The sequence below is a fragment of the Biomphalaria glabrata genome, chromosome 18 (assembly GCF_947242115.1).
Source record: "Biomphalaria glabrata chromosome 18, xgBioGlab47.1, whole genome shotgun sequence".
Lineage (NCBI taxonomy): Eukaryota > Metazoa > Mollusca > Gastropoda > Planorbidae > Biomphalaria > Biomphalaria glabrata.
In genome coordinates this window covers 7,527,393-7,550,063 of record NC_074728.1, presented here as the reverse complement: position 1 = coordinate 7,550,063, position 22,671 = coordinate 7,527,393, and the positions used below count along the sequence as shown (strand labels likewise).

The 22,671-nt window shown below is 37.1% G+C and overlaps 1 protein-coding gene across 2 annotated transcripts in view; it reads left to right on the top strand.

Moving 5' to 3' along the window:
* Positions 1-22,671, top strand: part of LOC106074113 (uncharacterized) — a 70,858-nt gene that overhangs the window by 31,058 nt on the left and 17,129 nt on the right. The window contains exons 13-24 of one of the 2 annotated variants that reach the window (XM_056017799.1): positions 2,869-2,962; positions 3,272-3,319; positions 4,320-4,376; positions 9,110-9,244; positions 11,498-11,596; positions 13,123-13,257; positions 14,244-14,339; positions 15,322-15,394; positions 16,175-16,266; positions 18,121-18,255; positions 19,579-19,654; positions 20,690-20,791. In XM_056017799.1, coding sequence (XP_055873774.1) covers positions 2,869-2,962; positions 3,272-3,319; positions 4,320-4,376; positions 9,110-9,244; positions 11,498-11,596; positions 13,123-13,257; positions 14,244-14,339; positions 15,322-15,394; positions 16,175-16,266; positions 18,121-18,255; positions 19,579-19,654; positions 20,690-20,708 — 1,059 coding nt within the window. In that variant the 3' untranslated portion in view covers positions 20,709-20,791. Of the gene's footprint in view, positions 1-2,868; positions 2,963-3,271; positions 3,320-4,319; positions 4,377-9,109; positions 9,245-11,497; positions 11,597-13,122; positions 13,258-14,243; positions 14,340-15,321; positions 15,395-16,174; positions 16,267-18,120; positions 18,256-19,578; positions 19,655-20,689; positions 20,792-22,671 lie in introns of those variants that run through there. The other variant, XM_056017798.1, reaches the window with a different exon arrangement.

The window sequence follows — 22,671 nt, the reverse complement described above, 5'->3', positions numbered from 1 at the left end:
CAATGTTTAGGCCTCGTTTAACGATTGGTCTCGGTTCAATGAACGCTATAATGCACGAGATAATGATGGTCGGCTATTCGAGTGCTTCCAGGGGTCTTCTTCTTCTGCTTCGTTCTCTTTTTTTTTTATTTTGGAGGGTTCGGACAGGTGGGGAAGGACTACGTAGTGGTTTATCAAGTCACTGTCTGTCTGTCTGTCTGTCTGTCTGTCATACAAATGCTGAGCACGTTATTTCTCACACTTCCCTTTCTCGGCCCATTTTAAAACTTTGCACAATTATTTATCGTTGAAGGCAACCCTTAAGTCAATGAAAAAAATAACCAAATAGTTAATTATATAGTAAGTAAAGTTCCCCTTTCAGACCTTGCGGTTTATAGGGCAGATAATGTAAATTTCGTCTGTTTATGTGGCCTCGCGGTTAACGAGGGTGTCGTTTGGCCAGCACAACGAATGACCATCTGTAATTTTTCCCAACAAATATCAGGTTTCCATTACAACTGGATAGAAACAGGGGCGCCTAAAAATCCAAATCTACATAAGGATTCGAACCCGTGAACCCTCGATTCGGAAGCCAAGCGCTTTACCATTAAGCATTCCCTGGTGACGTTTCAACATGGAAAATCTCATTATTCCCTATATTTATCTACCGGAACATGCATACTTAGTGAATGAGCACATTTCTACTCGTAAGTGAAGAGATTGACAAGTTGATGGCAATTTGATAATACTCGTAAGAGAAGAGATTGACAAGTTGATGGCAATTTGATAATACTCGTAAGAGAAGAGATTGACAAGTTGATGGCAATTTGATAATACTCGTAAGAGAAGAGATTGACAAGTTGATGGCAATATGATAATACTCGTAAGAGAAGAGATTAACCAGTTGATGGCAATTTGATAATACGCGTAAGAGAAGAGATTGACAAGTTGATGGCAATATGATAATACTCGTAAGAGAAGAGATTGACCAGTTGATGGCAATATGATAATACGCGTAAGAGAAGAGATTGACAAGTTGATGGCAATTTGATAATACGCGTAAGAGAAGAGATTGACCAGTTGATGGCAATTTGATAATACTCGTAAGAGAAGAGATTGACCAGTTGATGGCAATTTGATAATACTCGTAAGAGAAGAGATTGACAAGTTGATGGCAATATGATAATACTCGTAAGAGAAGAGATTGACAAGTTGATGGCAATTTGATAATACTCGTAAGAGAAGAGATTGACAAGTTGATGGCAATTTGATAATACTCGTAAGAGAAGAGATTGACAAGTTGATGGCAATTTGATAATACTCGTAAGAGAAGAGATTGACAAGTTGATGGCAATTTGATAATACTCGTAAGAGAAGAGATGGACAAGTTGATGGCAATTTGATAATACTCGTAAGAGAAGAGATTGACAAGTTGATGGCAATTTGATAATACTCGTAAGAGAAGAGATTGACCAGTTGATGGCAATTTGATAATACGCGTAAGAGAAGAGATTGACCAGTTGATGGCAATATGATAATACTCGTAAGAGAAGAGATTGACAAGTTGATGGCAATTTGATAATACTCGTAAGAGAAGAGATTGACAAGTTGATGGCAATATGATAATACTCGTAAGAGAAGAGATTGACCAGTTGATGGCAATTTGATAATACGCGTAAGAGAAGAGATTGACCAGTTGATGGCAATATGATAATACTCGTAAGAGAAGAGATTGACAAGTTGATGGCAATTTGATAATACTCGTAAGAGAAGAGATTGACAAGTTGATGGCAATTTGATAATACTCGTAAGAGAAGAGATTGACCAGTTGATGGCAATTTGATAATACGCGTAAGAGAAGAGATTGACCAGTTGATGGCAATTTGATAATACGCGTAAGAGAAGAGATTGACCAGTTGATGGCAATTTGATAATACGCGTAAGAGAAGAGATTGACCAGTTGATGGCAATATGATAATACTCGTAAGAGAAGAGATTGACAAGTTGATGGCAATTTGATAAAACTCGTAAGAGAAGAGATTGACCAGTTGATGGCAATATGATAATACTCGTAAGAGAAGAGATTGACAAGTTGATGGCAATATGATAATACTCTTTTGATGTCCAAAAGAAAAGTCTTACTCTGAAACAAATGCCACCTAACACAACTATACCAGGCTGCATTAAACTTTCAAAAAAACCTTCTTATTAGAAAAAGACATTAACCAACCAGAAGTTGACCTCCGGAATTTCTTTAAAAACTATTATAAAAACATTATAAAAAAATCACATACCAACTAAATACTCATCAAACAAAATAAATTATTGCTGGTTCAATAATAGATTAAAGAAGCTTTGTAAACAGAAGGAGAACCTATATAGAAAATTCAAAGAGACTAAGGCAGAAAGAGTTTATAAAAAGTATGTTATAATTAAACACCTAACCCAAAAACTAAACAGACAGCTGCAGAGTGAATACATAAACAATAAGGTATCTAAGGATAACAACTAAAAAAAAATCTATGATCATACATTGAGTCTAAGAAAATGGAAACAACAGGCATAACACCATTAATAGGAGAAGTTAACACTTAATGATAATGAAACTAAAGCTAACATCCTAAATAGATACTTTGCATCAGCATTCTCAGCCCCAGGAGACAAAGACATATTACTTGATTTGAACCAAGTAGACAACATAGGAGATATAGAAGTACAAGAAAAGGGAATCCAAAAACTATTAGCCAACATCAAACCGAGGTATTCCAGCTAGATTTCTCAAAGAACCAACACACACACACACCAATACAAGCATACCAACACACACACACACACACACAACAACACACACCGCCCAACACGGTGCTCATTATTCTCTGACTATTTCAGAGGTGTGAAAGCACCATCACAACCGTGGTCATCGATGATCTGATAGATAACGACTGCGACGGAACAGTGGACGAAGAGCTTGAAGACGGATTAGGTATTTGTAAAAATCGATCTTTACTTAAATAAATATATCATGTTTTACTATATCTAAATATGTTTGTGGGAATCGATTTTTACTAATACAATAGGAATAAATATATTATGTTTCATTATATATGCAGAAAAATTGTTCGAAACTACTATCAGTCTGTCTGTCTGTCTGTCTATCTGTCTATCTATCTATCTATCTATCTATCTATCTATCTATCTATCTATCTATCTATCTATCTATCTGTCGGTCATTTTTTTTTAAATCTTGAAATATTTGACTGATACTTTGTCCTTCATTTCCTCACGTATATAGATAATGATAATGACAGCCTTGTGGATGAAGATCTTGGTGTTACAATTGGTATTTATCGAATTGTCACATTTATTTGTTGGAATGTGATTTAACTTTTGATAAAAGTGTTACTTTCAAAACGTCTACACGCCTCTCTCCCTTTTTCCCTCTCTCTCTCTTATTCTTTATTTCTCTTTCTCTTTCTCTCTCTCTCTTATTCTTTCTTTCTCTTTCTCTCTCTCTTTCTCTCTCTCTCTTATTCTCTCGCCAATAATTTTCGCAATTTTTTTTTTAATCTAACATCTTTATTTTATTCTCTCTGTCTTTTGCAATCGCTCTCTTTCTGCCTCTCTCTCTCTCTCTCTCTCTCTCTCTTTCTCTCTCCATCCTTTTCTTTCCCTGTATTAATGATTATGTCAAGTTTTTAAAAATGATTTCTATTGTGTACAAGTGTATCTATGTTATCTATTGTGTACAAGTGTATCTATGTTATCTATTGTGTACAAGTGTATCTATGTTATCTATTGTGTACAAGTGTATCTATGTTATCTATTGTGTACAAGTGTATCTATGTTATCTATTGTGTACAAGTGTATCTATGTTACCTATTGTGTACAAGTGTATCTATGTTATCTATTGTGTACAAGTGTATCTATGTTATCTATTGTGTACAAGTGTATATGTTATCTATTGTGTACAAGTGTATCTATGTTATCTATTGTGTACAAGTGTATCTATGTTATCTATTGTGTACAATTGTCTCTATGTTATCTATTGTGTACAATTGTCTCTATGTTATCTATTGTGTACAAGTGTATCTATGTTATCTGTTGTGTACAAGTGTATCTATGTTATCTATTGTGTACAAGTGTCTCTATGTTATCTGTTGTGTACAAGTGTCTCTATGTTATCTGTTGTGTACAAGTGTATCTATGTTATCTGTTGTGTACAAGTGTATCTGTTGTATATTGTGTACAAAGTTTGTGTTTGTCTCGTTATTATTTCTTCTGACCTCTGACACACTTATGACCTCTGACATACTTTTGACCTCTGACTTACTTCTCCACAGATAACAAAGTTCTAGAATACCGGTTGTGGCAAGAAGTGTCTTCAAAGAGTTTCACAAGTAAACACAAATAGTAATCGTTTAATGGTGTGCAATAGTGGCATTAGTTACCTGAACGTTGAACGTAAACAGGTTGCTTTTGGTCAGTCATAAGCCTGGAGACTAAAAATGTCTGGGGTTTATGTTAATTAAATTTTCTAGTTTTAAGAACAGTAATTGAGAATATTCGAGAGGATATACTTGGATTGTCACTAAATAAATACTAGTACTTGTATATTATTATTATGTTAGAAACGAACGAGTAGTCATTCTCTGGCGCTGCCAGGATCGAGTTTCGTTAAAGAGAAACAAAATTCATCGTAGTCCCTTTATCAGTTTCCACTGAGGAATTTTCTGGTGATGTGGCAGGTCTGCAGCAGTACCGCCCTCTGACAGGCAACGAAGATGTTCCTAGGAATGTTAAGGGCCTTGAAGGTGTCTGTGAGGTCAGTTGTTATTACCCCATCGGTTGATATAACAATGGGGTATATTGTTATTTTGGACAATTTCCATAGACGCTTAATCTCCAAGCCTAGGTTCCCATATTTTCTTTGTTTTTCTATCTCAGTTTTTCTTAAATTATGAGACAGTGGTACGGCGATATCGATAATGGTAGCGGTTTTTTCTTTTTCATCGATGAACAGCAGATCCGGGCGATTGAAATCTATCGTTTTGTCGGTCAGAATAGGCCTATCCCAGTACAGCAGATGTTCAGTAGACTCGAGAACCTCTTGCGGAGAGTATTTATAATAAGGGGGAGTGTCCTTACCGATCAATTTGTACGTCAAAGCCAGGTGTTGGTGTATTAACTTTGCAACTTGGTTATGGCGACCTAGGTAGGCTGGACATCCTGCCATAATGTGTTCAATCGACTCGCCCACATTTCCACATTTTCGGCATTTGTCGACAACATTGAGTTTCAGGATATGCTTCTCGTAATTTTTTGTCCTGATTACTCTGTCCTGTATTGCTGTAACAAAGCCTTCTGTTTCAGGGTAGAGATGACCTGCTTTAAGCCATGTTAAGGAAGCAGCTTTGTTATTATTATTATTATTATTATTATTATATATACACATATGCAAGGCAACAGAGGTTTGAATTCAGAGTTTTGCTTCTCCTAGGTGGGTAGCCAGCCATGACTAACGAGCCCCTCCTGCCCGAAGCTTACTGGTTAAGGCGACAGTTATTCACTTTTGCCCCTTCTCCTATTATATTGAAAACAGTTCCGCCGGACTCCATAACTGAGCCCACGTGAAGGCCAGGAGTTGGGCTGGCTGCCTGAGGCTATTTGAGATGCATGCCGTTAAGAAGCATTTTATAGGTAGTGAAGTATAGGTATATAGGTACCACTTCCGGCATTGACAACCTTGCGGAACCCAATCATGGGAAAGGCTTCGGGAGTCAACCCTGAGGAAAAATCAGGAGCTGGCGACCCTAAGGCAGTTTGCAGCACCCAGTGCTACACTCTGGCAGAATGTGCGACGCCGCTGACCCCAAACTGTATCGGCACTGCCGTTATTTTGGATACATCAGCAGCGTGGAGAGGGGGAACTGATGTGTGGGCGACATCGTTCCGACCACAGCTTTGGCGTTCATCTAATTTCATTGAGCTGATCCAGATGATCCATAGTCGCTTCTCGACTACATACACATATATATATACTAGCCTGACATTACCCGCGGCCTGCTGGTCTAAGTTTTTGTTAATTAATCTAGTAGATTGGATTTAGATGTATGTTAAACTTAGCTAATGCAAGTTTTTTCTTCTTCGCTACGAAAATAAAATTAGTTGTGTGCGAAAAATGGGTTTACCCGAAGCAGATACATTCATATCTATTAAAAACGAAAAGAGCGATAGCTTTGTTAAATGAATGGGATTATGAACAATTAAACGAAATAATTTATGTACGCGATTCATGAATGAATATAGATCTAGGCCTATCTCAACTCGGCTTCGCAGCTTTCGTAAACGAATGTAGTCTCTTAAAAATGCTTTAGAAAACCAAATTTGAATGTTTATTTGATCAAAATATGAAACGAATGTACTATAATTAGTATGTTTATGTGTTAAAGTATAAAACTATCTGTGCGAAGAGAAGTTTTATCATCTTAGAGTTGAATTAGAGTTTCATTTCGGGGGGAACCACCCCCCCCCCTGGCTACGCCCATGATATATATATATATATGGCCTGTTACTTCTCGAGAGACGTTTAACATAATAAAATCATGTTTAACAATAATGATAACATTAAAATGCTTTCAGACTCAAATCTTCACCTTAACCCTCCCCTATCCCTTAGTCTATTGGACAGTTGGGGCACCATGCAAGATCTGTTGACCGTCTTTCTCCATTCCTCTTTGTCTTTTGGCTTGGATATAACCCTTCAGTATAACTTTCAGTGGCAGGCCCGTCCATTCTACTGTGCTGTCTTTCAATCGCTCTCTCTCTGTCTGCCTCTGATTACTTTTTACCGATTCGTTACAATCTTAACGTTACTTTTTCTCTCCTCCTTTCTGATTGTTCTAACAAGAGTCGTGGGGAGCGTGGTCGAGAGGCTAAGTACGCTGGAACTTGGCTTGGCTACCTATGTAGGGGGGGGGGATCGAGTTGTGATTACTGAGCGCCTTTAGGCCACACGGAAAACCTTCTCCCAGACAACCCCTCCCCCGACTGGTCCACAAATGAGATTGGTCCCTAGCGCTTTGTGCATGCTATAAAAGTAGCGCTATATAAAAGATATAACTATTGTTTTGAAAAACCGGACCAAATTGATGGCTCATCTTATCTAGCTCATGCAGGGTTTCATTCTTATTTGTCAGAGTTGATTTTTTGTTTAGCAACTTTGATAGGTCACATAGGTGACCCATTATATATCTTATATAATACAGACGTTACTTCAAAAAAGAAGATGATTACGTCCTACGCGTCATGCATTTAGTCATGCATATTAACCAATGACTTAAATTCAGCCAAGTCACTGGTTTTCCTGGCTAGCTCAGGCAACCTATTCCATGCTCTAATAGCACTATAGAAGAAGGAGTGTTTGTACAAATTAGTCCTAGCATATGGTACGAGGAATGTGCCTTTATCTTTGTGTCTTTCAGAGTATTTTATTAAATTTTGTTTTTGTATTTGAAGATTATGGTTCAGTGTTTTATGTATGATTGCTACTTTACTTTTGAGCCTTCTGTCCTGAAGGCTTTCTAAATTTAGTGATTTTACTAAAGGTGTTACTCTAGTCAAATGTGAATATTCGTTTGTTATGAATCGCACTGCTCTATTTTGTGTCTGTTCCAGTTTTTTTAATGTTTTCTTGAGTTGAGGGGTCCCAAACGGAGGATGCATATTCTATTATTGGCCTAACCAAGGTTAAATAACATTTTAATTTTTTTGTTCTTATTTGATTTATAGAAATTTCTTTTAATAAAACCTAATGCTTTGTTTGATTTTTTTTGTAGTTTCATCAATATGTGGATTCCATGACAGTTTTTCATTTATTATAACACCTAGGTATTTTGCGTTTTTAGTCTGTGTTACTGGTTTGCCATGAATAAGATAAGTGGAATTAATTTCTTTTAGTTTTTTTTGTTACTCTTAACAACTGACATTTTTCTGGGTGGAAAGACATGCTCCAATTTGATTCCCATTTCTGTAATTCATCTAATTCTCTTTGTAAAATATCTGTGTCTTGTGTTGTTTTTATTGTTCTATATATTATGCAATCGTCTGCAAATAATCTGACTTTTGTTCCTGAAGTAATGCAATTTGGTAAATCATTTATTTAAATTAAAAATAGTAGTGGACCCAAGTCTGTTCCTTGAGGTACACCTGAGTTTACTGTTATCGGTGTTGATTTAGAGCCATTTATTATTACAGTTTGTTCTCTCCCTATCAGAAAATCTTTAATCCACTGATGCAGTGGACCATTTAACCTAAAGTAGATTTAAAATTCCCCACTGGGTTTGAACGCTTTCCAAACAAGGAAACCAGATAGGAACTGGGGATCATTCTACATTTAAAAAAAATTGTTTTGAATTCTTTATTGAGGATTCATTAATAATCATTCTCTGGCACTTCCGGTCAAACTTGAAGTTGGTAGTTGGGACTCGAGCCAATTGTTCAATGTTCGTGTTCATCGACAGTAAGATTTAAGTTCGGCTGAGATTAAGACAGTTCATTCGGCTCGGTTTCTACCGATCCGTTTTCAAATTCCGGTTCGGTTCGGTCATAAGTGAGGTTCGAGTCCAGTTCGTTCGGGTGAAGGTTGGATTCCCTTCTCTAGTAGAACTTCATAAGTGGGTAACGCTATTGATTCTAGCTCCCTATAAAGTGTTCACACAGAAGAATTTCATGGTGATGAAGCAGGTCTTATGATTATCATTAACATTATTATTTTGGAATTGAATTAATTTTCATTCTCTGGCACTGCCAGGGTCAAGCTTGGTTAAAGGGAAACACATTTTGTTGTAGTCCCATTAACAGTGTCCACTGACAAACTTTCTAATGACGTGACAGGTCTGCAGCAGTACCGCCCAATGAAAGGTAATATGGATCCTCTTAGGAATGCTTAGGGCTTCGAATGTGTCCTCGAGGTCAGTTGTCATTAGCTCCTGAGTGGAATTTACATCAGGGTAATTTTAGACAGCTAACAGTTGTTTTTTTTTATCATTATCATTATTATTATCATAAATATCTTTTATTATTTATCTACGAAACTATACTAAAATGTATCTGTACGAATGATTATGAACAGATTGTGGAGCACATCGGTGGGGCTATAAATGCCAGAGGCACTGTGACAACTGCCTTGACGATTGTAACAAAGAGGAAGGCTCCTGTCATGTTTGCAAAGCTGGCTTTAAGGACGGCTCATCCGGATGCAATCAAAGTAAAGATCAGTTGTATTCTTTCTTTCTATTAGCGGGAAGCTGTAGCTCTCAAACGTTGAACATGTGGTCTCGGGTTCAAGCCCCCTATTGAAGTCACTTGGGATTTTAGTATGGATTGAAGAAATGGAACTTGACGCTGATTAATTGCCCCCTGCTCGACCGCCTTCCTTATCTAGGCTGGCGGTCAAATATAATCCAGACAAAATGACATTCTCATTCTGTTAAATGAGGCTTGAAACCTTACTTCAATTTATCTGAAGGGCTTCACTGTGTTTTAAGGGAATCTAAGTTAGCATTCTGTTTAGCTTGTGTAAAAAGGATATGTTTAATTATATCTACAAACTAAAATTCTTTGTCCTGACAGCTCATTCATAATGATCGCTAATGGTCCAACATGCCGTGGAAGACAAAATACGAATATGTAACATATATTCTTTTTAATTGAAACTCAGGGTAAATAAACCATTTTCAACATGGAAACTGCAACGGTTAAATTTACACAATTTTATTTTGTCATTCGCAATTTGTAAACGTATGTTTGTAAATGTTTGTTTGTAAATGTTTGTTTGTAAACGTATGTTTGTAGAATGTTTTACATGTTTCGTATGTTGCTTCAGAGTTAAAGATAATTTACTTCCTAGTCCAAACCTCCCGCAGGACGACGGGGGATGGGAACGGGTAGGGTTTGAACCCGGAACCATCGGTAAGTCCGAACGACAGTCCATCGCGCAAACCGCACGACAAGGCAGCCGTTTCTACAAACTATGTATTTGACAGCCGGGATTTGTATGTAAGTACTAAACAATAATTCCTTCAGCTTAAGCACTTAAAAATACTTCAAATACTATTTGCATTGCAATACAAGATTCTCATTATTTACAATTCAGTCAAGTACAATTCAGTCAAGTACAATTCAGTCAAGTACAATTCAGTCAAGTACATGTTGATGGAGTAAAATGTTTTATGTAACGAACTCTAATTAAATACAAGCCTCAAAATCACTGTCATGGCTCTCGATACTGCAAAGCGTAGTTTACTTTTCTCTTTTAAGCAAAATTAATTTATTATCAATAATTAGTTAAATAATTGGTCATTTTTTTTCTATCGATTTATGTATTGTTATGGATTATGAATAATTGTGCACAATTTCAACTTGATAAGAAAATGAAAAGTAAAATAAATAATGTTGATTGATTCTTCCAGACCTTTCGATCTATAGAGCAGATGATGTTTAAGGTCATATGCTTCTTTGGCCAAAGTTTTACTAGCAGGGTGTCACGTGAACAGCACAACGAGCAGCCGCCTTTTCCCTCCCCAACTTAAGTCAGGTACCCAGTAGAGTTAGGTGGACTTAGTGGCTCCCTAAAACACCCCGAAGCTCACAGTCTTCACCGATATTCGAACCCAGGACCCCAGGTTTAAAAGCCAGGCGCTTAACCACTCAGCCAGTCCACCCCCAAAGAGAATGGGAAATGGGGAAATAGTGTGCACAAGATTTATGCTTGGTAGAGTGCGGTTTTAAATGGATAGGAACGGTAACTGATTAAGCGTTTCCATTCAATCGTCCTTTTCAACTTTGCTGTTAAGAAGAAGAGTGAGCTGATGCTGACGCTGTCGGATCTGGTGTGGGAAGGTAGCTGCAGTCTTTGCAAAATCTTTTCAGAATGTGTTCTCTCCTCATGGCCACCAAACCCCTCGAGACCCCATCTTATAAAAATACCTGCGCATTGCATCCAATAACTATCTCATTATTACAAAGCTTATATCAACTCACTCTGTCTGTCTAGTAAAAAAGTGTGCACATTAAATACACTCTATTTCTCCCACATCCATTCTCAGATCAAGTTGAAACTTCGCGCAATTATTTATTGACATAGATAAAACATGAATCAATAAAAAAAAGTAACTATATACACAATTAATTACTCGTAATTAATTATTTCCTTTAATACCAACTGTGGAAACTAATACTTACGTGTTCACAGATAATGACTTAATTTGTTGGGTTTAGTCCCCTTAAATAATTGTTAACGCGACTTCTCCCTCACGCATTCTCTGATCAAGTTGATACTTTAAACAATTCTTTAGTGTACTTAACAAAACATGAAACAATAAACAAAAATACTCAATTAGTCAATTAATTATTGCTAATTAATTATTTAGCTTAATTTCGAATACGGAAAAAACTTTTACATTATCGATAGATATAATTTTAAAAGGATTTTATCTTGCTTGTTTTCTCTTACGAACAGAATGCGGCCCCAACGAGTACGGTGAAGGCTGTTCCAGAAAGTGTGACATCAAGTGTGACGGCGACGACTGCTATGAGAGAGTCTTTGGCGAGTGCAAAAGTAAAGAATTTATACTTACTTACTGACTCCGAACCTGGGGTGCTGGGTTCGAATCTCTGTGAAGAATGGAATTTTGAATTTCGCTATTTCAGTGCGCCCCTGAGTCCACCCAATTCTAATGGGTACCTGACCCAAATTGAGGAAAGTAAAGGCGGTTGGTCATAGTGCTGGCCACACGACACCATGCTCGTTAACCGTTGGCCATAGAAACAGATGACCTTAACATCAACTGCCGCATAGATCGCATGGTCTGAAAGGGGAAAATTTTACTTAAAACTATACTTACTAGACCTCGATAGTTCTTTCAGTCATTATTTAGATTTTAGATCTATACCCAGAGGTTATCAGTTTTTAGGTATTCTTTTTGGTCAACCGCTCCGGTTTCGCAAAGGCTGCCTGAAAATCACCATAGTTATAATATAGTGGACAGAGTAGACGTACTGTTGGACAGCAGCCCCGAGCGGAGCACTGATCTTGTACTGTATGAATGTCTCTTTTTTTTAATTTTAATTCTTTGGCGTGCTCGGTGATTGGGGGTCCTAAGCGAAGTGAATTTGGTGGCCCCAAGTGAAAAAAAGACAACAACAAAAAAACTAAAATCAGGCCATACATTAATTAACAATTGACTATTAAAACATCTATATTTATAAGTGCATTGGCAAAGCTCGAACAGCCTTCCATCAGCTGAAGAATATCTGAGGATCTAGGGAAATAAGCACTTTAACATTAGCTCTTTAACACCATTAACGCCAATACTATATGAAGCAGAGACCTGGAGAACCACCATCACCACCATGAAAAAAAAAAAATCCTGGTATTCATCAATACCTGCCTGAGGACGATTCTTATCATCCGCTGACCAGACAAGAGCTCGGCTGAGGAACTGTGGCAAAGAACATAGCAGCAGCCCATTGAAGTAGATATCCTTAAGAGACGCTGAAGATGGATAGATTACTCCCTTCGCAAGCCTGCATCCAACATAACAAGGCAAGCGTTAACCTGGAACCTCCCAAGGCAAGAGGAAGAGGTTACTGACCAGGAATACATGGCGCCACGATTTGGAAGCAGATGCCAAGTACATGGGCAAGACGTAGGGAGAGCTGAAAAGACTCGCCCATAACCAAGATGCCTAGAGGAAGCTGGTGGGTGGCCTATGCCCCAGAAGGGGCCACAGGCAGAGATGAGAAGATATTTATAAGTACTTTTAAATAGCTCAGGAGCAAAAACAAAAACCGGTCGACCTTCCATCGTAGAGGCTCGGGTTCGAATAGAAAGTCGAAAAACATTTTTTTTTAAATCGCTTTTAAAATGGCAGCTAAAAACCTTCAAGATATCCCCTCCCTCTTTTGTTCTCAACTATGTTAAAGTTATTTGACCATTAGAATAAAAAAAGATTGGACCATTGATTAAAAATAATATAATTCATACAATTTTACTAATTATAAGCTTTCTTATATTTTTTTTTGTAACTATTTTTTTTTAAAATATCTGACTTGTTGGCTATCAAGTATTTTACACTCCCTCAGAATGCCGCCCCTATCACTGGGGTCTACATTGCCTTCAAACGTGTCCAAACTGTCAAGACGACTGCGACAAGAGTTACGGGACGTGTGGTCAATGTAATGGTGGATTTAAGCACCCACAATACGGCTGCAATTCTTGTAAGGCTCAATATATAACTTAGCCTGTTTCAACTAACAATTTGGATTCAGTCTAGAATTGATGAGATCAATTATAATGTTATTGGTTTTTTTTTTGTGTGTGCAATGCACACATTGTCAGACAAATTTCCTATTGAAGATTATGATTATTATTACTATTACTATTATTATTATTATTATTATTATTATTACGTTTGACACAGTAATGGGGGCCGAACAGTGGCCGAGTGGTTAAGCGCTTGGCTTCCGAACATGAGGTCCTGGGCTCGAATTTCGGTGAAGACCCGACTCTTATGGGTGCCTGACTTTAGTTAAGGAAAGTAAAGGCGGTTGGTCGTTGTGCTGGCTATAGGACACCCTGATAGTTAACCATTGGCCAAAGAATTAGATGACATCTGCCATGTAGGCCGCATGGTCTGAAAGGGAAACGTCATTTTTTTTTTGACAGAGCTATTTGCGTTATATAAGATCAATTTACACTGAAACGCATTTCTTTTAGCGATATAATGCAGTAGGACATAACAAAGAGAAAGCGATATATAGAACTGTGGGGGTGATATAAGGGAATGTAGTAGAAAACATTATAAAGAGATGGAGGATTCTACAGCAAAGAAAGTAAACGACGTCATAGAAATCCCTTATTGGTTCTAGCTTATTAAATTCACATATACATTGGATTGTGCACTGCTAAAAAACTGGCTTATTTATCGCTCTCTTTGCAACCCCCGTCCCCCCCTCCTTTTTTTTTTTTTTATAAAATTTACTTCTGGAGAAATACCGCTGTTAGTTTTGGCCTCTGTTATGTTTGGGTTACATCAAATTAGGTCACTGAAGTTTTGCTTTTAGTTGTTTTTTTTTTAATTATTATTTTATTTAGCCACTTTAAATCTAGCCTTAATCTACATTATGTTTGTTGACAGCGCTAAAAAAAAATTTCGGAAGTATTCATTCATTAATACCCCCCCCCTTTTTTTTTTTTTTTGTAGCTTGTCAGACTAATGAATATGGCGAGAATTGTGCTAGGAACTGTACTGCCAAATGTGGGCATGATTGTTTTGATCGGATCTACGGAATGTGTTCGGGTAAAATATTACACAGGACAATCTGAGGAAGAAAGTTGGCAAGCGTTTTTTTTTTTTTACTCCTTTCATCCTGTGTGTTGGGATGGCATGTGTTTAATAGTTCAATATCCTGTGTGTTGGGATGGCATGTGTTTAATAGTTCAATATCCTGTGTGTTTAATATTTCAATATCCTCTGTGTTTAATATTTCAATATCCTGTGTGTTTAATATTTCAATATCCTGTGTGTTGGGATGGCATGTGTTTAATAGTTCAATATCCTGTGTGTTTAATATTTCAATATCCTGTGTGTTTAATATTTCAATATCCTGTGTGTTGGGATGGCATGTGTTTAATAGTTCAATATCCTGTGTGTTTAATATTTCAATATCCTGTGTGTTTAATATTTCAATATCCTGTGTGTTTAATAGTTCAATATCTTGTGTGTTTAATATTTCAATATCCTCTGTGTTTAATATTTCAATATCCTGTGTGTTTAATAGTTCAATATCCTGTGTGTTTAATATTTCAATATCCTCTGTGTTTAATAGTTCAATATCCTGTGTGTTTAATATTTCAATATCCTCTGTGTTTAATATTTCAATATCCTCTGTGTTTAATATTTCAATATCCTGTGTGTTTAATAGCTCAATATCCTCTGTGTTTAATATTTCAATATCCTTTGTGTTTAATAGTTCAATATCTTGTGTGTTTAATAGTTCAATATCTTGTGTGTTTAATATTTCAATATCCTCTGTGTTTAATAGTTCAATATCCTGTGTGTTTAATATTTCAATATCCTCTGTGTTTAATATTTCAATATCCTGTGTGTTTAATAGCTCAATATCCTGTGTGCTGGAATGGCATATGTTTAATATTTCAATATCCTGTGTGTTTAATATTTCAATATCCTGTGTGTTGGGAAGGCATGTGTTTAATAGTTCAATATCCTGTGTGTTTTGATCACCATATATTTGTTCATTTTTGTCAATATATATTAACAGAAAACGATCAAGCGCCGTGGTCGAGATGGCAGTGTAGCAGAAGCTGTTCGGATTCGAACCAGTACAGGAAGAGGTAGCAAACAAAATTTCCTTTTGGGTTTTGAACTACAACCACTGTAGAGGCATCATTTTGTGAATTTTAGAAAATTTTAGAAAATCTATGACCAGTTTAATTACAATTTTAATTTCTGCTAAATGATTACACTGATTTTAGAATGCATCTTTTTAAAGGTAATAGTTCACATTGGAAGTTTTCCCTTTTAAACAGAGGGTTGGTCATGTGCAAGTTTGGGGTGGGCTTGAAAATGTGTTGACATTTTTAACCCTATTAGTTATTCAATTATTTTTAATTAATTAAAGCTGTTTTATAGAGAGAAAATGGGAGTGTTGAGAGACATGACAGTTAATGTGTGGTTCTTCCCTTAGATAAGCTATGTTTTTAAAAACAGAGTATTTGTACAAAGCTTACATTAATCCTTTCTCTCCGTAATTATTTACCACATTTTTGTGGAATCAGCGTTGGTATCGTCTGTTAGGAGAGAAAGAGTTAAGTCACTTCTGTCTGTGTGTAGATACAAAATTTTGATCACGTATTTTCTCCCACTGACCATTCGTGGATCCAGTTGAAACTTTTCACCATTATTTATTGTCAAAGAGAACACACAATTCAATCGTTTAATTACCCAAATAGTTAATTAAATATTGAGTTGTGAATTAATTGTGTTTGATATCTAAAAAGGGTAAATCGTTCCTGCGGTATTGAGATATAAGGCTGAAGATGTGGAGCTATTCCCCTTAGTTAAGTTTTTTTTTTTTTAAGTATTGCTTATATTTTGCTTGTTTGTATATCAAGACTCTGCAATCAAAATGATACACACTTGCATGATTGTGCAGTGGGACAGAATCGAACCTCGGACTGTTATGTACATAAGAAATGTCCACTAGGTAATTGATTTCGTTGTAACATTAAATAAACATGAGTAATACTTTCTTTTACAACTCCAGACTGGTAGTCCGAATTCAGATAACTAGTCCAACTCCAGACAGCTATTCCAAATCGAGACTGGTAGTCCGAATTCAGATAACTAGTCCAACTCCAGACAGCTATTCCAAATCCAGACTGGTAGTCCGAATTCAGATAACTAGTCCAACTCCAGACAGCTATTCCAAATCCAGACTGGTAGTCCGAATTCAGATAACTAGTCCAACTCCAGACAGCTATTCCAAATCTAGACTGGTAGTCCGAATTCAGATAACTAGTCCAACTCCAGACAGCTATTCCAAATCTAGACTGGTAGTCCGAATTCAGATAACTAGTCCAACTCCAGACAGCTATTCCAAATCTAGACTGGTAGTCCGAATTCAGATAACTAGTCCAACTCCAGACAGCTATTCCAAATCCAGACTGGTAGTCCGAATTCAGATATCTAGTCCAACTCCAGACAGCTATTCCAAATCTAGACTGGTAGTTGGAATTCAGATAGCTAGTCCAACTCCAGACAGCTATTCCAAATCTAGACTGGCAGTTGGAATTCAGATAGCTAGTCCAACTCCAGACAGCTATTCCAAATCTAGACTGGTAGTTGGAATTCAGATAGCTAGTCCAACTCCAGACAGCTATTCCAAATCCAGACTGGTAGTCCGAATTCAGATAACTAGTCCAACTCCAGACAGCTATTCCAAATCTAGACTGGTAGTTGGAATTCAGATAGCTAGTCCAACTCCAGACAGCTATTCCAAATCTAGACTGGTAGTCCGAATTCAGATAGCTAGTCCAACTCCAGACAGCTATTCCAAATCGAGACTGGTAGTCCGAATTCAGATAACTAGTCCAACTCCAGACAGCTATTCCAAATCTAGACTGGTAGTCCGAATTCAGATAACTAGTCCAACTCCAGACAGCTATTCCAAATCTAGACTGGCAGTTGGAATTCAGATAGCTAGTCCAACTCCAGACAGCTATTCCAAATCTAGACTGGTAGTTGGAATTCAGATAGCTAGTCCAACTCCAGACAGCTATTCCCAATCTAGACTGGTAGTCCGAATTCAGATAACTAGTCCAACTCCAGACAGCTATTCCAAATCTAGACTGGCAGTTGGAATTCAGATAACTAGTCCAACTCCAGACAGCTATTCCAAATCTAGACTGGCAGTTGGAATTCAGATAGCTAGTCCAACTCCAGACAGCTATTCCAAATCTAGACTGGCAGTTGGAATTCAGATAACTAGTCCAACTCCAGACAGCTATTCCAAATCGAGACTGGCAGTTGGAATTCAGATAGCTATTCAAAATCCAGACAGTTAGCCCATCTCCAGAATGGTATTCCTACTTCAGAAAGCTAGTCCACCTCCGGAAAGTTGTCCAACTTACAAGTTTGAATGCGTACAACTTACCTGATAAAAACTTTTAAAAATTCATCCACCAGCAAGATAAACTTTTATGTCTATCATAAAACTTGAAATAACGAAAATACGAACGCTTTTAAAACACAAACTTTAATCAGCACTCGTGGCTATGTCTCCTGGTCATCACTTACTTCAGCAACTTACCCATAATGTTAGCCCTCATCTGATTGAATCCAACTGAAAAGTTACACCAGTCACCAGACCAGCCAATAAAAACTGATACACACCCTACTCTAATTGTATAATTTGTCAGAAATCCATAATAGATTTTCCGATTTTTGAATAGGTCCATTATAATATTTGTAAAAATTTAGTTTTTTTCAGCCTAAAATAAGACGTAGCAAGTCTGTAATACTTAATAGATTCTTTATTAAAATAAAACCTATCTTGCAGAATGTCCTCAGTATTCATGGGGTCCAGACTGTGAAAATAGCTGCATAAATTGCATATCAGACTGTGACAAATTTAATGGGTCATGTGACAAGTGTCGTACAGGATACGAAAATCCAAATATGGGCTGCAGCAAAGGTAACTAGAGACAGCATATCTTACAAACATATTTTCCTATTTTCCTATTTCTTCTAGAGCCAGATTTAAGGGATCTACAGCTCCGGCCTCCACTACAAAAGGCCTCCAAAAAAAAAAAAAAGAGAAAAATATATCGGAATTTCTACGTGTCAGAAACTTTTAAGAATTTGAATCGCATTTTTAACACCGATCTTACGTCGGCTGGCAATACTGTAGTAATTAAGAAATGTCCGCTTGTAGCATGCTCGGAATATAGAAATGCAGCTCCGGAATTACGGAAGTACGTTTTCTAAGGACCTTACCTTCCACACTAAAAAAAATACACATTTGAAAGCTAAATCCAGAAGGAATGAAGAAACTAATAGTGAATACAATAAATGACTAACGGACAAGCTCTCATCCGAATCACAAAAAAAGATGATGCCTATTATAAGCTATCCCGACAAGATCAACGTCTAATCTTTCCACTCAGGACCAGACACAACAGTATGAGACAACAAATGTACCGGAAGCTCAAAAGTTGGAACCAGTGAAATCTGCCCATGTGGAGAATGTCTTTCAATACCGTTCTCTTTACGAAGAGGCCCTTACAAGACACTGGCCCAAAAACACCTCATTAGAAAGAAAACTATATATAGAGCTCCCTGATTTGGAAACCACTGCGCAGTTCATCTCATATATTGAGAACGAGGAAGAAGAAGAACGCTAAATATGAATATTTAATATTATATGAAAATTGAAAGTGGGATTAAATGTAGATGCTTCTAGGTATCAGTATTTTCATTAAAGCTTTCGAAAAATTGTAGGGGCCTCCACTCTAAACCTGCCCCTGGGCCTCCACTCTAAACCTGCCCCTGGTCCTCCACTCTAAACCTGCCCCTGGGCCTCCACTCTAAACCTGCCTCTGGGCCTCCACTCTAAACCTGCCCCTGGGCCTCCACTCTAAACCTGCCCCTGGGCCTCCACATACTCAAATCCGGCCCTGATTTCCTCAATTTAAAAACAACATTTTCTAAATATACGAAACACAATGATGATGTATTTATCTACGCTGAAAGCTTTTAAATTGTCAATTGTGTGGGAAGCGTGGTCGAAAGGCTAAGTACGCTAGAAGGGGCTTGAGCGCCCTAAGGCAGCACGGAAAACCTTCTCCAAGATACCCCCCACCCCCAACTGGTTCACACATGAGACGGGACCATAACGCCCTGAGCATGTTATAAACATGAAAGTAGCGCTATATAAAAGCCATAATTTATTTTTTTTATTAAATGTAATGAATACTAATAAGTTAATACAAATCCAACCGTGTTTGCTTTTTTTCAGCTGATGGTAAGTTCAGTGAATGGTCATCCTGGAAGTGTTTTCGGGAATGCGAAAGTGAGGAACAAAGTAGGCAAAGGTACGAAACTAAGTCGTTAACAATGCATACTAGTCTGTCTGTCTGTCTGTCTGGTAAAGGTTTGTATACGTCATTTCCCCCACACACCCAATCTCAAATGAAGTTGAAGTTTTACACAAATATTTCTTTTACCTGAGAACACAAGAATCAATAAACAAACAATAAAACAATTAGCTAATTTACTATGGGTAATTAAATATTTTGCTTAGTCCTGAACAAGGGAAAGAAGTAGTACTTGACAGATGTGGTGGTATGAGTTACATTTGTTTCCTTTAAACAACATAGAAAAATAAAAGGTGGCCACTTTAAAGAAAACTATAAAACCTTCTATTTTCAAAATGAATTCTCTTGCACATTGGCTAGTATGTTCGCATAAAGAGGCTTGAATAGGCTCGAGACCTTCAGTAAAAATTCGTGTCATTCCAACTTTTTTTTAAAAAATGCATTTAAAAAGTGATTACGGTAATCTTCACACAGATATCCAATTCTTTCTCCCTCAACCCCATACACATTGGTCCGAACAAATTATTTCTAAAGGTAAAAGCCTGAAATAGCACTAAACAAATAATAATTGGTAAAAATATGTATAATCGCACAGATGTATCTCTGCTGGTCTAGATCTATTACACATTTAATTACACGGTATCATGGCTGATCCAAATTATTTGATGCATATACGCGGCGCCGCCGCGAGGGATGTGGCCGCCTGCGTGCAAAATTTAAAAATGCCGCCCCCCTCCCTTTTTTTTTAGCAATCAAATATGATTAAGACTGAGCTTGACACTGTACCAAAAGCGCTCTTTGATTTAAATCTATTTTTGTATTCGATTCCTTTTTATTTCATATTCGCATCGTTGTCTTATTTTTTTTTTTAGTTTCTTCATGGAGATAGAATTGAAGATGCAGCAGGTTTTCGCTTAATTAGGCAGGGGGTTTAATTCCGGGCGGGACTCGGCGCTAAGCGTATTCTGACCTTTTTTCTCAGTAAGAAGAGAGAATTTAAAAAAAGGCTAATATTAATGTGTTTTCTTTCAGAACGCACTGTTCATCCTAATAACAAAAAAAGTCGAGGGCCATATTAAATCTTATAATAAAGAGGCAGCCCTGGCCAATAGTATTATGCGAGGAACATTCTAGGTAGGCCTACATATTGCGCATGTACTTCTGTAATGGGCGTGATCTTTTTAAAAATATTTTTCCTGTTAAGTAAGACGTCTCTGTCGCGGAGGTTGTTTTTTTTTTCCACACAAAAGTCGTCACTATAATAAAGTGCAATACACAGAAGAAATTCGACTATTTTGAGACAAAAATTCCAGAAGAATCACACTAGCGGAGACATTTTAAAATGTTTTCTTCAAAACGTTTTCACCCATATTGTTGCATACGCACCTCGCACAAAGTCTTATTAGAAGATAAAACGACATCTCCTACTGAATATATTTTGATTTTTAAACATGTAATTTTACTAATATTCAGATAAGTTACACTGAAAATAAAACATTTTTTTCGACGCCTCCTCTCCTTGTTGGTTGGCCGTTGATTTATCGCTTACAAACAGCTAGTACAATTGAACCAATAAAGGCGTTTTATATTTTTACTAAATAAACTTTAAATAACTTGAAGAGACTTCTTATGTGAACATAAACATCCATATAGCCTAACTGTTATTACAATATTCACATATTTAACTTGAGATTGTGATGTAGTATTAATGAAATATAGACTACTGATATTTAAACGAAATCTAGCTCACCACAAAACAACGTCTTTATACTTTCTTGTCTCAAGATTGTCTGCCGTTTCACATTTGCATTACGCTAAATTCACCATCCTCAATCACCAATCAATCGCTTAACCTCTTCTTACTGCCGCCTAGGAAACAAACACACACACTCTATAACACCCCCTTTTGTCAGGATGTTGCGCCCCCCCCCCCCCCACCTCGGAGAGGACCCAAAGTTTGAGAAACGTACTACTAAAAGAAGATAATTAAAATTTATTTTAAACTGGATCACAAATGAACTTATTGTAGATCTACATGTACACACTATAATCGGCCAAAAATATTATACTTTTAACTAATTTCAAATAAAAGTGACAATGTTTTAAAATTGACTTTCTAATTACTAAATCTACTTACAGGGCGGGCTATTCAATTCGAAACAAATATTGCAAACAACCCGCGAAAATTCAAGGCCAGGTAGAGTCGGCGCTTACGGAAAAACCGATGGGAATCCATAGCGCGACGCTTTTTTTTCTTTGTAAAGTTTCCAAAATAACTTATTGTACGAAAATCGTCTCCCCCCCCCCCCCCCCCCCCGCAAGTTTTCAAAGGATAATGGAATAATTAGAATTTAAATAAAATATTTAAGTAATTTAAAAAATAGACTTAAAATAATAAAAAAAATAAATCTTGAAAAAATGATTTGGCCGCGCCTTACATTCGGCCGCCTGCGTGCAATGCTACACATTGAACAATTGGTAGCGGCGGCCCTGGGTGTACGCAAAGTTAAGCTTTTTAAAAAACATTAGTTTGTTTTTCTTGTTTTTAAAGATGACGCCAAGGCGAATAACTCCGCAGTACAACATCTGCTTTGATAATCTTTACAAAGCAGTGGCGTAGCTAGGGTTGGGGTGAGGGAGGGGGGGGGGAGAATTTGAAAATCTTCCCGAGCCCTCCCTTCAGGGATGAGTGTTTGAATTTTTTTTTTTGTACTTTAAATATGTCACCATTATCTCATGTCGAGTGTCAAAATGCAAGGGCCCCCTAAACAGGTCGGGCCCCGCGCCCCCAAAATGATGGCCAATCTCTAGCTACACCAATGTTACGAAACGTGTACTAGTCTGCTAGGATACCAGTTTTCTCCCCTTTCTATGTTATTGAATGATGACCAATAAACCAAATTAAGGAATAAAATAATTAATTTAAAAAGTTTGTTTTATATAGAAAGATAGAGGGTTTAAAATGCAGGGCCCTGAGGGTTGCAGTAATTTTGCGGTACTTCCCACCATGTACG